The following is a 14,176-nucleotide window of genomic DNA, read 5'->3' on the forward strand; positions in this document are numbered from 1 at the left end:
ATATATTAAATATTTAATATTTAATATTTTAATTTAACTAAAAAAAGTATATTTATTAATAAAACAAACAAGTCAAAAGCTTAATTTCATAAATCATAATTTTAGCTTTATAATCAGGGACGACGCTACCGAGGCCACTGTATCCTGGGATATGAGCATGGGTAGGGTTTGGTCGGGTTGTGACTAATTTGAACTGACTCAAAAATTTTATATATCCACTTAAAATTTAGTTTGACACAAGTTTAGAGTACTTTCACCTGATTCGATTTGTAAGATAAAACTCGACTCCAACTCGAAATAATATAAAATTATTAGTTTTATTTAATAAATATGAACTTAATTGAAAAAATAATATAAAGAGATATATTTTTGTAATTATCTCTAAATATATGTTATTTTTTATATTATTTTTTGGTTCATATTTTTCACTCTAAACTCGAACCTGACCATAACATATTCTCTAAAAAAACCCGACCCCATTCAAACTTGTTTTTTTAAAATAAAATCAATATGGTCGAGTCGGGTCGAAACCTGTTAGGTTAAGATCATGTGTCCATCCCTAATTGCATTTCCCTTTTTTATTATTGAAAAATAAATAAACAAATATTAAATTATCAAATTTTATTTTGTTTTGATTTTACCTCTCTCATTAATGGTTAATTATACTTTACCTCCCTATTTTTATAATTAATTATAGTTTGTCCCTCTCAAATTGAAATATTGACAAATTGCCTCACGGAATAGGCCCCACCAGCAAACCCCAAAATACGGGCCGCACAACTTGTGAGATACCTCGAAGTGAAAATCTGAGCCCTTTGATTTACATGATGTAGGAGGACAAAGATCAGAGACGTTCATTACATCCCATCTCGAATTTCGCCCAATTTCTGACTATATCCCGTCCTACGTGTAACTTAACTGCATTTGAAATCCGGGTTTCAAGTCCGGGCTTTTAAAAAATTGAAACCAATTTAATAATAATTTTGTATCCCTAAATCTAAAATAAAAAAACCCAAATGAAGTTGAAAAAATCCCTCACTGTAAACACTCTCTGCTCGCTCCCCAACTTTTGAATGATTACAAATAATTTCTAAATCACTGTAATTTCTCTTTCTCTGTCTCCATTTTCAGTTGATATCCGGTTAGTAGTCCTCGATTCTCTTTAGTTTGGCTGCTTTGAATTTTGAAATTTGACGAGATTTTCAATTTTTAGATTTTTAGGGTTATTTCCCGTCCAAATCGAAAAACTTATTAAATTAAAGCTTAATAGACTTCGTTTTAGGTTTGTTAAACTGTAATTTATGATTTGTACAGGTAGAGGGAAAAAAAGATTGCGGAATTTGAATTTTTTTTCTTTTTTGTCCTCCCCAAGGAACCGAAAGGGGGGGGGGGTACCTTGTTATATGTTTCGAATCTTTAGTTCTTGTGGGTCAACTTTGGGGTTTTTCTTCATTTCTCAACATGTTTCACTCTTTCGGATCTATACTATTGCAATTCAAGTCTGTTAAGGCTTTGTTTTTCTTTTGTGGTGTGAGGCTTTCTCCCCTGTTTACTTCACTGTAGCTCATTTCAGTGAAGGATTTTTTCTTCTGTAAAATTGAATGTTCCTTGTAGCTCCCTCCATATGGAGATTGGAGAGTGCGATTCTTCTTGTTGGTTACATCTTTTTGCTCATTTGAGGACTGGAGGACTTTATTGTGTGTGAAAAGAGATTTCTTTTGTTATGTGAAAAGATTGCAGTGCAAAATTCACTTGCAAAATTAGCATGGCCGGCCAATTGTTCTTTATGTATTAATTATTATTTTAGAGGGGGTTTGGTGTTTGTTGCTGAGTGGTGTAGTGTCTGTTTAATGGTGTAATTAATTGTTTTATTTTGTCATTATTATTACTTTACCTTTTGTATTTGAAGCTATTTTGTTATTCCATCATACAGCTTTGGAAGGCTAGAGAAACCAAAGTAAAGCATTTACTTTGAATTGGTTTGATTATGGGTGAAGAAGAAACGAAGACCGAAGTCCCTGACCCAGTGGCTAATGGGACTCCTCTTCCCGAGAAAACTGTTGAAGTTGGAAGAGAGGAAGAAGATAATAGGGTAAAGGAAATGGAAGAAGATAAGAAAAATGATGAGAAAGTTGATAAGAGAAGATGGATGAAGACCAACAGGTCAAGGAAGACAAGGAAAGGAAAGAAGTGGAAAGTGAAGCAAAGGATGAACCTAAAATTGATGCTATGGATGAAGAAACCGGTGCAAAAGTTGATGTCAAGAAACTTGAGGAGGAAAACAAAGATGAGATGGATGAGTTGAATGAAGATGAAGAAGAGAAGGCTGAAAATGAATTGAAAGGAGAAGATGAGGAGGAACAAGAAGAGAAGGCTGAAGATAAATTGAAAGGAGAAGATGAAGAGGAACAAGAAGAGAATGCTGAAGATGAATTGAAAGGAGAAGATGAAGAGGAACAAGAAGAGAACTCTGAAGAAAGTGAAGAGGTAAAAGGTTCAAAGAAGCGAGGGAAAGTTAAAAAAACTGGGGAGAAAGTTGGAGGGAAGACAAAAAAATTCAGAGGAGAAGAAGGAGCCAGAGCAAAGAACTCCGCTTACTGATCGACCTGTGCGTGAGCAGAAATCTGTTGAAAGACTGGTTGCATCTATTGAAAAAGGTTCTTCTAGGGAATTCCAAATTGAAAAGGTTCCCCTCCCTCAGTTTTTCCTGGCTATCCTTTTTTTAAACAATTTAGATGTTTAAAATTTTGATGGTGCGTTAGAGATTAATTGGTTGCTTTGGAAATTGCAGGGAAAAGGTACTCACCTTAAAGATATTCCTAATGGTGTGTTCTCTAGTTCTTATATCACTCAAATTAGTGGGTTTGTTATAGAAAATATCCTAAAATGGCTTTGTATGATGCTATATTTATAAGCCTTAATCAGCTCATTTCTCCTAATGTTGTTCATTCGTTGACTTCATACTGTTTGCATTGTCAAGAAAACATCTGAGGATGCTGCTTCTTTAATTTAGTTTTGCTCATTTTTTGGCCATGCATATTTCTACCAAGTTCCTTTAATGTGTATTGATATTCCATCTCCTTTAAAATCAGATATGTTATTGTATTTGATATTAGTTTAGAACCATTAGTTGATTGAAACAACGTCTGCTATGTCATTTTCTGCAGTGGCATTCAAGTTGTCTAGACAGAAGACTGAGGACGCTTTCAGGCTGCTTCATACTGTTCTCTTTGGAAGGAGAGGGAAGGTAATCTGATTGCTCTCAAATTTTTATCTAGCATCTCCAATGTGTTGTTTCATTATCTTGCTTTGATGATAAGGGTTTATCCGCTTGCAAAAACAACAGAGTCTATATCGATGCATTTATGCATGAGTACGTCACAAGTCATTGCAAAGAAACAATAGTTGGATGGTTCTGAGTTGCTGCAGTAATGCTTTCCTGATTTTGTTTTCAGTTTACTCACATTCCTTGCCCTTTGCAGGCTGCTCAGATTAAGAGTAATATTTCCAGATTTTCTGGTTTTGTGTGGCATGATAATGAGGTAAGAGGATTATAAAACTATGAAGCTATATTTTTGTTACGGATGATTGATTTTTCTGTCGAAGTTGGACATCTGGGCTTTAAACCTTTTAAGAGGCCTGTAGCTTTTCTACTTGTTTAAGTTGCTTATGTGGCTGATATTAGTGCACTACAGTAGGTTTTCCTGAGCTTATTCCATTCAAATGTTGTGATAATCACAGGAAAAGCAAAGAAGTAAAGTAAAAGAGAAGTTAGACAAGTTTAATAAAGAGAAGTTATTGGAGTTTTGTGATGTGCTTGACGTACCGGTTATGAAGGCTATGAAGGCTACTACAAGGAAGGTTTGTTGTGCTACTCTATTTCGTGCTTTAGTTCTGCCAGCTAGTCTGTTTGATTAGTTCAGAGCACTTGTTTACTAAGTTATTAAATATTCATGCAAATTGTTCAATAGGAACCCTACTAACACTTGTCTGGTGGGTTTTGTTGCCTTCAGCTGAGAAACCCTCATGTATGTGATTAGTTTTAATAGTTTGGAAAGTGCCTAGAAATATTTGGTCACTTTGCTTATGTTTAGATGCAACAGTTATTTTAGTAAGATTTTGATACTAGGATTGTAGTTCAATAAAAGTAGGGGTGAATTTTAGAGTTGTTCTCAAGACCTTGGGTTATCAGTAATATGAAAAGTAGTACCACTGCAGAAGTCAAGTGTAATTTATATGAGAATTTATTAACAATTGGACTTTCACAATCCTTAACAAAGTGTTAATTTTGTTACCGAAGAAATTGAATTTTTATAACTGGTGTTAATAAAGTCTAAAATGGACATGCAGGAAGATATCATTACAAAGCTGATAGACTTTTTGGTGGTCCCTCATGCTACCACTACTGTTCTACTTGCTGAAAAAGAAAAGGTTACATTTTTACCTACTGATTTTACTAAAGTTCCATTTTGACATTCTGATTTTCTAACCTATATTGTATATTTTTTCCCAGTCAAGTAAGGGTACAAAGCGCAAAAGGGCTACAAAGAATGGAACTACATCTAAACGATCGACAAAGGTATTATTCCTTCCTTGTTGACATCAGAAACCTGATATTTGTTTAACCATCAAAACTTTTTGTTAGGACAATCACCTCTGTTACTGTGTTCAAGGAAATTCCGGTTTACCATTTAGTTATGTAACATCCCAAATTAGGGTCAGTGACTAAATTGCAAATTTTGTAAACTAGGTGCTCGATTTCGAAATAAGTTAAAAGTTCATGGATTTAATTGAAGAAAGTTGATGTTGGATTTAATGATTAAGTTTGGAAATATTAAGGGTACTATGGTAATTTTTCAGGGAAGATTTTTATTTCCTTTTATAAAGGGTAATAAGCACGTAGGAAGAAGAGTCCAGAGCATTCTTCAGTCTTCTTCTTCCTCCTCTCAACCGTGAAGCCTGGTATAAGGTAAGTGGGTCTTTAGTTGGTTAATTCTTTCGTTTTAAAGCTTGTTTTGATTCTTGGGATATTAAGAAAGATTAAGGAAAGCTTTAGGTGGCTTAAATCTCAAAGATTAACAAGTTATGAGAAATTAAGAAAAATGAGTTTTTTAAGTGAATTTTTGATATGGAAGGAGATAATAGATTGTGAAGTTGAATTTGACTTGTCAAGGGTTAAATTAAGAGATATGAAGTGATAGAATGGGTTTTAGAACATGTTGGAAATTTAGTGTGATTCTTGAATGCCATGTAAATGATAGAATTTTGAGTTTAAAGAAGTGATTATGGAGTAGAAATGAGTTTAAGTATGTGTATGAAAGTTAGGAATATTAAAGGGAATGAAGTATGATGTGTTGAGCTGAAAATGAAGGATTTTCGAGCTCAAAATATGATTTCTGGGCAAGGGGAATCGGTACCCATTCAAGGGGAATCGATACCCCTTCAAACGAACAAGAATTTCCAGTATATCATGGGGGGAACCGATACCCCCATAGGGGGGAACCGATTCCCCCTAAAGGAAAATTGGGAATATGGGTTTAATAAGTTCGTTTAAGTTGCTAGTATCAAATTACAAGGTGTAGGTATATAATAATTGCCTTAAAATGTATAATTATGTAGATTCAGAGCTTAAACGAGTTTCGGAACCATTGACAAGTAAGATCGATCAAGGGGAAAGATAAGAGATTGGAATTGACTAGTGAGGCCAGGTGAGTGCATATTCAATAGTATACGATGTGCGATGGGAATAAGACTTGCGATGAGTCTATTTCCTAAAGTGTTACACATGAATTCATGATTAAAGGCATGAGTGGAATATGCATGTATGTATGTTTGATTATATAGATTGATCTGTTCTTTTATGTGTTAGATGATAAAGTATAAGTAATTACATAAGAAAGGTTATGAATTATATGAGATATAAACTATGTGATCATAGTAAAATATAATTATATTATTATATGATAAGTGAAATAAGCTGGATAATATTGATCTATAGGATGAAGTGAGAATAGTACACTAACTAGGAGATTTGAACATAAATGATAAGATGAACATATAAGATAAGCTAGATGGGAAAGATTCATATGTTTAAATAAAACTATAACACATGGGTTGTATGATAGAAATTTATGAAGCTATATGAGAAGATTATAGGAGTTATATGAAATTGAATTAAGTAAACAGATTAGATTATATATATATATAGAAATAATAGAAGTGAGATGTGTTTATAAGTCTGCCCTAGATGAATATGAATAGGAATTATAAGAGTGCTATATGATTTATATTAGGATAAATCTTGAGGATATATATATATAGATAGAAATGAAATGAAATGAGTTATATGAATACATAATTATGTGATGAAATGGTGGATTACCTGAACATGTGAATATATATATATATATATATCTAAGAGAAGGCTTAAGATTAAGATATAAGCAATGTGACTATAAGTATATATGTGCTCTAAGTGATATGACTTATAGGTATTTCTATTATAATATTACATAATATGTTATGTATGTTAAATGAATTATGTGATGGTATAAGAAATGATATGAAATATATATATGAAAAAAGTATATGTTATGAGATAAGACTTATGACTATAAGCTACGTGAAAGTGTTCTAGGTGTTTCGATATATTATATGAAGTATATGATCTTATGTGAACAAGATATGATAAGTATGTTTACATGAATAAAGGTGATTGGGTGAGAAATGATAGAAATTATATGAAAACATGACATATGTGACATGTGAATTATATGAAAATGATCTACGTGTAAGTGAACTACGTGACTATGTGATCATATGAAAAGAAGCTATGTGATACGTGATATGTGAAAGTGAATTACAAGTTTATGTGAATATTTGAAATGAAATAAATGATAACGCCCATGTTATGTGTCATGAGAGCTAGGGGTATAGTTGGCATGCCAAGAGTCGAGGGTCTACGCGGTCCTTCGGGATATATATATATTCTTTGGAACATGTGTGAAGCCTGATGAGACACATATATGATCCCTAGCATATGTATATGATTCTTAAGGAATTCTATGTGGTCCTTATGGACATCATTATATGACACTACGGTGTAATTCTACGCGGTCCTTCGGGACATATGTATATTCTTTGGAACATGTGTGAAGTCTGGAAAGACACATACTTGATCCCTAGTATATGTATATGATTCTTAAGGAATTCTATGTGGTCCTTATGGACATCATTATATGGCACTACGGTGCAATTCTACGCGGCACTTCGGTGCAATTATACGAGCTGTGGTGACAGTATTAGTGCACAACCTCTATAGACTCACATATCGATAGTTCTCACATATGTACATGGGCTAATCCAGAGATATGAACAAATATAAGTTAGTGGTATGATAAATGCTATAGAAATGATATTATGTTGTGTGTGTATAGTGTTTGATTGAAAAAGTATGTGATTATATGATAAACTGTTAATGATGAATTATGTGTATGTATGTATTTACTGCAATTAATCTGATATGATTTTATACGATATGAAAAATGCATGGAATTGCTATAACATGATAGAACAGAACATGCATGTATCAATATATGTTTTAAAGTGCATTATAAGTTGTTATGCCTCACTAAGTCTTCGACTTAGCGTGTGATTGTTTCACACGTAGGTTTCGAGAAGAGTAAGGAGTGATGCGGAGCAAGACAGGTCAGTTTTCCTTACCAAAAGATCATATCAGAAATATTTGACAAAGTATGTATTTGGTTATGTATAAAGTGTTGGCATGTAATAAGTCATTAAGTACGAGTACTCTGATAAAGTCTTTATTTTGATTTAAATAAAGTTTTAAATTTCCCGGGATTTTTTCTTAAGAGTCAAGGTTTGAAAAGTCAATGTGACACTTCGGACTCGTATCCGGGTCGGATACGGGTTGGGGGTGTTACAAGTTAGATCTCCTATCTGTAAATAACTGGTGTTATATGAATGCTTACTATTATGTTTTTGTCCAAGGACTAAGGGGTCAGCATATGGTTTAACTTTTTAAATTTATTTTCTTAGTTATTTTATTAGGTTTTACCCCCTTATTGTATGTATTATGCAGAGTCGAAAACAGAGTGACGATACTCCAAAATCAGGGAAAAAGAACACTCCTGATTCAGAGGATGAGTCTGAAGAAGAGGAGGAGGAAGAAGAAGAAAAGGAAGAGGAAGAGGAACAGAAAGTAGAAGAGAGAAATGAAAATGGAGTTGCCGAAAAATCTAAGGACAAGATGCCTGAGGATTCTGAAAGTGAGGAGAAAAATGAAACTGAAGATGATTCTGAAGAAGATGCAAAGAAGAAGAAAAAGAGTTCAAAGGTATCATCCAGAAAGCAGGAATCAGCTGGAAAAGCTAAAACCAAGAAAGTCACAAATCCCAAAAGGTCTACCCTGCAGAAAAGAATCCCAAAAACATCGTCGGCGAAAAATTCAAAGGCTGATGATGATAGTGACGAAAGTCCTAAGGCGTCTTCAAGGAAGAAACCTCAAAAAGTAACCAAGGAGAAGCCCTCTACACCAGGGAAATCTGCCTCCAAGGAGAAAACCAGTAAGATATCAGCCTACTTTCTGTATTGTCAATGCCTTTTATTAGGGAAATTGAATAATTGTCTCCCATGACCAAATTTGTAAGATCGGCTTTTGGTTCTGAATGTTTACTGCGACATCTTTTTTTGTATCTTGTAAGGCAAAAGAGGTGGAATGGTGAAGAACAAAGCTAAAGAGCAGAAACTGAAGCCAAATGATCATGAACTGAGGGATACAATTTGTAAAATTCTTAAGGAAGTAAACTTCAATACGGTAAGATCTGCTATTAATATACTACTACTAGAGTAGCTGCATTCCTTTACTAGACCATTTTTGGGCTGGTCCTGACTACTAAGACTATTTTGGTTTTTGAATTAGAGAGTTTATCAGGACTTTGAGTTCAGTGCTAAATGGGCTATCCATGGATAATAATTGCACTATCTGTAACCTTCACTGGGTGTAACTGGAAAGTTAGAATAATCTCCGAAGGTCATTGACTGCTAAGACTATTTGGTCTCATTTTGTCACCTCAACCAAACATTTTTACTTGTTTCATTGAGTGATGCTGCTGCTGATGTTTTATTTTGAATCATTTCACCGAAGATCTTACCAGTGTGGAAATGAGCTGTACACTTTTCCATTGTAGTTTTGGGAATGTTTATTGACAAAAATATTGCTTTTTGTACTTTATTTTTGAAACACACCGCCCTTGATTTTTGTACTCTATTGATTTCATTTTCATTTCTTTTTGCTTATAAAGGAATTTAAAAATTCTCTCCTATGTTTTCATTTCAACATAGATATCGTTTCCATTGTTCCAGCTGACATAAAGTTGTATTACTTATCTGCAGGCTACATTCACCGACATTCTGAAGCTTCTTGGTATGCATCCTTCACTTCGTAATTGGTTCTCATAACTATGTTATATAATAACAATTCTGTGGCTCAGTGTTGAATTATGAAAGTTAACAATGAAAGAAGTTTAGGCAATGATTTGCCTTCCAAATTTCATTGCTAATTTTGATGGGGCCGCTCAAGGCAACTATGAAAACCGACAATGAAAGGCATCTTTTCAATGGCTAATTTCAATCTGTCTGATAAGGGAGTCATAGTAATGTTTGGCCTTCTAAATTTCTTTGTTAAATTTTGAGGGCACCTTGAGGTGGAGCTTGAAATGCTTGTTTTAGGGAGTGGTGGCCTAGTTTCTAGGATGTATAGACTATTCTGACAAGCAATGTCCTAATGGAGAATCGACTTTTTTCAGCACAACATTTCAATACCGACCTCACACTGAGGAAGTCATCGATCAAGCTCATGATCCAGGAAGAGCTTACGAAACTAGCCGATGATGAAGATGAAGAAGGTGATGCTAAGAAAGACGAAACCCAGTCCGCAGGACAAGAGGTCCAAGCCTGACCCCCTACAAGATGTGGAATAATAACTACACTGGAAAACGAAAACGTGTAGGTATTGATCTCTTGTGCCAATATGTACTCTTTAGCTATTACTTAGCAGGTTTGCTTGTAATCTATTGTTGCTTTTTTCGACGAGCAAAGTAGCATTTATTGAATACCAGAGAGGGAAACTGGAGTCACCTTTCTGTGTTGCAGGATTTGTACAATCAATTAACATAATCTGTAGGCACTTTACTATCAGAAAACCGAGTATTGAGTTACAGAACAGAACTGCTCGGGTTTTTTTTTCAATCCATGCTATCTTTTTAGTGTTGAGAACTATATTGGTGGGCGTATCATTCTGTGTTTTAGTACCGGAATGTACCTAAAGTTTAATATTTGTGCCGTTACTTAATGCGTTTAGTATTTAAATTATTAATTTTGGTCTGTTTTTATAATTAAACTTATTTTTCTCTCTCAAAATTTAACGTTAAATTTTGAAATGATATTAAAATAAAACAAAAATTACTATTTCTCAATCCGTTATGTCAACATCGTAACGGTTAAACAATAAAAAGTACTGGTCAAAATGTCACTTTAGGTTTGTATTTGAGTTAGGGTCATATTTAAGGTGAGTTTGGTTCACGGAATGTAAGATTATCAGTGATAATGTAAAATTATTAGGGAATAAGATTATTGGGAATGTTGTATTTTGTGTTTGGTTGGTTTAGCAAGAATGTAAGATTACTGTGTTTGGTTAAAGGAATAAAATATTATTAGAATGTATATTTGATCAAATTGTTATTATTATATATTTATTTTTTTAATAAGTTGGAAAATATTTATATATATTTTAAAAAAAATTAAATTCATAAAATTTAATTTTTTTTATAAAATTGAAAATATAAAAAGGTTCAATGAAAGGGTAAAATTTTATTTTAATCTCTGAACTTCATATAAAAATGTAATTATAGATATTTTTTGTAAATTTAAAATAGTTTAAGGATAAATTTGTAATTTAACCTTCGTAGAATTTTTATTATTCAATGACAGAAGGATATTTTTGAAAAAAAAATTAAAGGCATTTTAGTCCAAAACGTCGGTAATTCAACAATACCTAAGGAAATAGAGGTAATGACATTCCCGGTAATATACCCTAAAAAATCCACTATTGATAATCTTACATTACCAGAAATGAGATTCCCATGCTAACCAAACAGGGAAATGTAAATTTCATTCCCATGAAAATTCCATATTCCCCAACCAAACCCCCCCTCAGGAAAAACAATATGAAAGTTAGATTGAACTTTTTTAAGAAGTATTGGAACCTCTTATATCTCTTTGTTTTTTTAATATATTTTACTTTAAAAATATTTATTCTTTTTAATTTAATTAAGAATATATTTTGAAATTTCGAGACAATGGTCAAGTAACGGTTAGAAGTTTTGAAAGTGTCAACGTCGAATTTTGAAGACCACACGGTTTTTAAAAATTTATATCAATACAGGGGGGGAAAAAGGAAGAAAATACCATTAAAAAAATCGAAATGCTTAGATTCATTCTTCTCCCCATTTTCTCTTCACTGTTCTGATTTCTAGAAATGCAGTGGGAGCCGGCAATGCGCCTTCTCCGTCTCCAAAACCCACGCCAACGGAGACTCCGATCGCTTCTCCGGCGAAATCTCCAACCACTTCGTCCCCTCCACCGTCGAAATCTCCTTCGCCAACGCCTGCGACAACTTCCACTGCCACGCCTCCACCAGTTAAATCCCCGTCCGAAACTTCCTCTTCTTCTTCAAGCCCACCGGTTCAATCCCCAACCGCCGCATCTCCGGCGTTGGCACCCGTGAGTTATCCTCCTCAATTGTCCCCGGTCGGGGCTCCGCCTGTTTCTGCTGATATTCCTTCAAGTTCAACAACACCCGCCGAGAGTCCAGGGGTTTTCCCATCGAGCAGTAGCCCTCCCAAGTCCTGCTCCGGTATGTTTGTCCCCCGATAGTGCGGTCGGTCCTTCTGTTAATGTCGAATCGGGTTCAAGATCCGGTGACCAAATCGGATCCGTTCTAGGTTTTGGTTTGGTTATTGGGGCCGCCTAGGCCATTTAGATTTTTGATATTTTTGGATTTCATTTTATTTATTTACAACGCAGCATTAATTCTGGATTTCAAATTCTATATATAAATTTTGTAATAATAAAAAAAATTACAAATTTCATCAATGAACTTTACTCTCTTCTAATTTTTTTAACTTAAAAAAATGTTCAATATTCTCACTAAATTTAATACATTAGGGTTTTTTTTATTAAATTTTACTCTCTCTTCTATTTAAGTTACTTTATCGTCAAATAGTTAACGACAATAAAACAATACCGATTTTAAAAAAGATAATATTTTTACTAAAACAACGTCGTTTTATATCTATATAATCATTAATTATTTAACAGTTGAATGATAAAAAAATAGAATATATTAAATTTAATAAGTGAAATAAGAGAGTAAAATTCATTTGTGAAATTTATAATTTACCCTAAAAATTAGGACTTCAATTCTTTTTCTTGTATGGAATGCAGTTGAATTCGTTTAAAAAATTGTACTTTTTAATATTAAAAGTACTAATGGCAAGATAATATCCATTGATAATACTAAATTACAGTTGTAGTTGCGGATGTTACAACGATATCTAACGCGTAAAAACTGTTACGGGCGTGACAATGAAAATTCGTAGGAAAACGGAAACTTGGTTGGCAAGAAACTAGCAGCCGTAGCCTTTGCGGCAGCTTAGAATGCCAGCATACTGGGCCGTCTTTGTTATAAGTGAAGTTGGTCTAGCCACCATGCTTGATGCTCTTATGTAGCTTTCTGGACCTTCTTCTCCAGATGGCGTAAAAAAAGCACCATTCGCCATCATATCTCCTTCCGATCTCCAGTTCCAATTGCTCCACTCGTCGAACGAGCTTTCGCGTTTCGTCACCTGATTTCGAGTAAAAAAAAGATGGAGTAATCTTATGTATGGTATGATGCTCTGCATTGTAATGGACGGAGTTATTACTTAGTAGAGAAACTTGCCTCCTTTGCATAATTGTTATCTGATGCTATGAACACATTCCCTTCGCTATTGATCGTCGGGTTCGCGCTTCCTCCGATCGCATACATTTCCCAACCGACATAGACATTGTTGACGATATGAAAGTAACCATGCCTGCACCTGCAACATTTTGACAGTATGTTTAGATGTCATGCTACTTATGTTATGTGTGTGTGTGTGTGCATACCGCTATAGGCGACGGTTACCTCGGCATTCTCTGAACCAGGCCTTCCCCAAAGTAGTTGAACGCAATTGTTACTTGCATGTTCTTGTCATCAAGGAACTCATCACTATGCCCCATGAGCATGACTTCGTTGTGATGTAGCATATAGTTGTTCGAGATTGTTATGGACGTCGAACCGTACGTTGCGTCGATAAGCCCGTCGTAACACTTTGCTAGTGTGCAGTGATCGATCCAGACATCCCTTGAGCCGAATATCGAGATTGCATCGCCGTCAGATCCACCGCTTATTGCGTATTGGGGTAACGGGTTCCACACCATCGCATCCCCCGAAGGTAAGCAGTCATGTATGTAGATGTTATGTATGATTACGTTACTCACATTGCGTAAGGTCATGCACGGTCCGTTTGTTATTTCGATATCGTGTCCTCTTCCATCGACGGTCTTGTATGAGTTGATGAGGAGTTGTGCTCTTAGGCTTATGACCATGTCATGATCAAAGATGATCCATAGAGGTTCAGGTTGAATCGCCGCATGACGCAGCGTACCTGGAGTCGGAGATATCGGATCACCGTCACCCGGATCCGTGACCACATAAATTTCACCATCCCGGCCCCCGATGGCATCTTTACCGAACCCAACTGCGCAGTCGGCCAGCTTTTTCCTGTTGGACTCCCATTCAGGGTCACACCTCCAGCAATCATCTATAGGATTACCAGTTGCACATTGTTCCGTGTCCAACTGCCTTCTCGTTGAGTACCTGCATACATGCCATGGCACATTAAGGAAACTTACCAGAAATCGGAAAATACGAGAAAATCGTTAGTAGGTCGCCGGAGAACCAGAGCAACTTACTCCGGTACGGCTTCGGATATTTTCCGAGGGGTATGTATGGAGAATGTTGATGTAGCATGTAAGCATAGGAGTAGGGAAAGCAGATAGAATATTGTCATCT

General features: G+C 35.0%; 4 protein-coding genes across 7 annotated transcripts in view; 3 read left to right on the forward strand and 1 right to left on the reverse strand.

Annotated features, from left to right (window-relative positions):
* The first annotated feature begins 2,145 nt into the window (after positions 1 to 2,145).
* LOC120205345 (protein DEK-like) lies at positions 2,146 to 10,266 on the forward strand. Its single transcript, XM_039205240.1, has 12 exons — positions 2,146 to 2,421; positions 2,492 to 2,686; positions 2,792 to 2,825; positions 3,168 to 3,247; positions 3,483 to 3,542; positions 3,742 to 3,861; positions 4,351 to 4,431; positions 4,514 to 4,579; positions 8,102 to 8,585; positions 8,724 to 8,836; positions 9,415 to 9,445; positions 9,828 to 10,266. The coding sequence occupies exons 1-12, from the start codon at positions 2,146 to 2,148 to the stop codon at positions 9,977 to 9,979; spliced, it is 1,692 nt and encodes a 563-aa protein (XP_039061171.1). The 3' UTR covers positions 9,980 to 10,266.
* Positions 10,267 to 10,804: 538 nt separating this feature from the next.
* Positions 10,805 to 14,176, forward strand: part of LOC120205284 — a 32,068-nt gene continuing 28,696 nt past the window's right edge. For all 4 annotated transcript variants that reach the window (XM_039205193.1, XM_039205192.1, XM_039205194.1 and 1 more), the window contains exon 1: positions 10,805 to 10,822. The gene's annotated coding sequence lies outside the window, so the exon portion shown is untranslated. The remainder of the gene's footprint in view (positions 10,823 to 14,176) is intronic.
* LOC120205346 (classical arabinogalactan protein 9-like) lies at positions 11,379 to 11,955 on the forward strand. The gene is made up of 2 exons (XM_039205241.1): positions 11,379 to 11,386; positions 11,556 to 11,955. Exons 1-2 carry the CDS (start codon positions 11,379 to 11,381, stop codon positions 11,953 to 11,955), a joined length of 408 nt encoding a protein of 135 aa, XP_039061172.1.
* LOC120205289 (putative pectate lyase 21) lies at positions 12,559 to 14,174 on the reverse strand. The gene is made up of 4 exons (XM_039205200.1): positions 14,077 to 14,174; positions 13,247 to 13,981; positions 13,022 to 13,160; positions 12,559 to 12,926 (listed from the first exon to the last, which is right to left on the reverse strand). Exons 1-4 carry the CDS (start codon positions 14,172 to 14,174, stop codon positions 12,708 to 12,710), a joined length of 1,191 nt encoding a protein of 396 aa, XP_039061131.1. The 3' UTR covers positions 12,559 to 12,707.

The sequence above is a fragment of the Hibiscus syriacus genome, unplaced genomic scaffold, assembly GCF_006381635.1.
Source record: "Hibiscus syriacus cultivar Baekdansim isolate YM2019G1 unplaced genomic scaffold, ASM638163v2 tig00012370_pilon, whole genome shotgun sequence".
In the NCBI taxonomy this organism is placed as follows: Eukaryota; Viridiplantae; Streptophyta; class Magnoliopsida; order Malvales; family Malvaceae; genus Hibiscus; species Hibiscus syriacus.